Source organism: Ceratina calcarata, unplaced genomic scaffold, assembly GCF_001652005.2.
Source record: "Ceratina calcarata isolate Rehan_Ccalc_2016 unplaced genomic scaffold, ASM165200v1 scaffold590.2, whole genome shotgun sequence".
In the NCBI taxonomy this organism is placed as follows: domain Eukaryota; kingdom Metazoa; phylum Arthropoda; class Insecta; order Hymenoptera; family Apidae; genus Ceratina; species Ceratina calcarata.
Window position 1 is genome coordinate 8,507 of NW_017177133.1, and position 2,461 is coordinate 10,967.

A 2,461-nucleotide genomic window follows, 5' to 3' on the forward strand; every position below is an offset into this window, starting at 1 on the left:
ATATATGACACTTGTACATAAAATATCTTTATTGACGTAAAAAAATTATGCAAACTAAAACAACAACAAAAACGCACGAATTTTTTATTCATTCGGAAAATGCACAGTTCGTATGCCATTTGAAAAGATCGATTTTTGTGATGAGATGCGCACTATGTATAACTGTATATGCACGTGAGGTCAAAAATACGAGTTTGGTGTACAATAAAAAGAAATAAATTAATATTTAGTTACTTGTGTATCCTACGGGGCAAGGATTCGGCGGCGTGCAATATGCGGGCAGAGTACTCTCCTTCTCGTCCTTGATGTTCTTTATGCTTCCAGGCTTAATTCTTTGTCTACCACCTGCATTATCATCATTGTTTAGGTGTTGATGACTCCACAAACTGCTATGCTGCAAATACTCCTGATCGCGAATGCTAGGATTCGGATTCAATGTGTCGATGCCATCGTAATCGGGAATTTCGATAGGAATTTCTTTCGCTTTATCTTGATATTCCAAATAGGAATCGCCTGTGTCAACTAAATCGTTTCCCATTTGATTAATTAATTCTCGGAGAAGAGTGTCGGTGAGCAACTGTTCATCCTAAAATTGAAATTTAAGTAATAAAAAAAAATGGGGAACGAAAGGAAAAGGGATGTGTTGCACGTGATATATGTAAAAGCATTTTGAATTAAGTAAGGCATATAGTGTAAGGCGTAAAATAAATGCATAGAATCAATCGAATTGTTACGTAGAATGTACCTTAAGTGGTGGTCGCAAGTGTATCGATGCTTGAACCGCAACGGCCATGGAAATTAGGAACCAGTACATCGTTTGAGATATCTAAAAAGCAGTACATAATAATAAATATGTAGATATTTATTTGTATAAAAATAAAAAGAAATTGATCATTATTACGCATTTTATTTGTTACAAAATATATTGTGTATGGAACTATAATGTGTCTCACTTCTATATATGAAATTAATGAAAATGTCAGAATTGATGATGCTAAATGATCACCAAACTTACCAAAAATCGTGGGACAATCACAAGAGGGAATCGCGAAGAAGATTGCGGAGACGCAGCAAATACTCGGGTTCTTGCACACGCGTTGTTCTCCAAACGGAAGCGGCGCTGTGCTCGTTCAGGATTGAAGTATTGATCCGCATTCTCCGCGCCGCTTTTCCACCCGTGTCTGACCACGATACGAAAGCTCGCGCAACTCATATCCGTAATACGGATTTACAATCAAAGGTCGCCCCACGGCCGAGCTTCGTAACGTCGAATCTGCGGTTTATGGATAAGCATTTGGATCTCACTGGCTTCACGTACGTGCATGCACGCACGTGACCTACCGGTCTCTTCTGGATCTTTCATTTAATGAGATAATTATGCTGGGAATTTTTGTAAAGAATTTTGCTATTTATTCATTAACTGTAAAGATTAACGAAGATCTTGGTATATTCGAAAATTAGTGTAAAGGAGAATCGCTTTGCATTCGTATTTAAAAATGTATCGCCATTATTTCCTTCACCTTCCTATTTTTCTCATTTGAATGATTAATATAAAAAAATAAAAACCTCTGTTTTTTTATGACCATTTTTTAACATAAAATGAAGATTACAAACTGTTTTTTATCGGGTAGTGTTATGTATCGGGCTAGTAATTTATAAATAGAGCTGGCAATCTTTACGAGAGGAGGATCAGAGATCACAAGACTTCTGATGTATTCATTACGGTCACATATACGTATGTATGTATACTTTCATTGACAATTACCATCTCGCTTTGTATAATTTTGATTCAATTTCTAAAATTAAAGTACTGTGATGTTCCTGTCCATTGACTGAAAGTACTCTCTTTACTGAATCTTGTCTCACCCACAAGGAGCATACAGCCCTTTCTACAAATCATCCCTTTCAACCGAACAACTGCATTGTAATGTCATTCTCCTCGAATAGAATCTGGTAGTTTGTCTATATTTATTATTCTATATTATTTTGCAATTTATACACATAATATTCTGACTATGAATTATACGTTAGATTACGTCTATACAACTTCCTAATATTTGATCTTCATGTGTATACATATATAGTAGTCGATGACGGTTTTAATAAGTAGTAAAAACTTAATAGACAGAGTATACAGGGGAGTTACAGTAACTATTTCGATTAATACTCGAGGTAACTAATTGAAAATTACGCAAGTTAATTTATGTAATAAATGTCTCCTTCATAATCATTTATATATAAAAATGAAGTACAATTTTGTTCCGAGAAATGAGATTTCTATTTATAAGTCGTAAAGAATTACCTTCCATTTCCGATATTTTTCATCACCCAATAAATATACGTCGCGAAGAAAAAATACGAGGGTGAAAAGAAGAAAATGAAGTGGGAGATTATATCGTTCAATAAGAAGGAAATAAAAGAAACGTTATCCGATTATTGGACGCAGCTTCTTATTTCAAAT

At 34.7% G+C, this 2,461-nt stretch overlaps 1 protein-coding gene across 1 annotated transcript in view; it reads right to left on the reverse strand.

The window, feature by feature from the left end:
- The window catches only part of 7B2 (Secretogranin_V domain-containing protein 7B2), a 2,894-nt gene extending 1,666 nt beyond the window's left edge, over nucleotides 1-1,228 (reverse strand). The window contains exons 1-3 of the mRNA XM_018032874.1: nucleotides 1,016-1,228; nucleotides 746-826; nucleotides 235-586 (exon numbers count right to left, since the gene is read on the reverse strand). Of these exons, the coding sequence (XP_017888363.1) occupies nucleotides 235-586; nucleotides 746-826; nucleotides 1,016-1,213 (631 nt within the window). The 5' untranslated portion in view covers nucleotides 1,214-1,228. The remainder of the gene's footprint in view (nucleotides 1-234; nucleotides 587-745; nucleotides 827-1,015) is intronic.
- Between the last annotated feature and the right edge of the window lie 1,233 nt (nucleotides 1,229-2,461).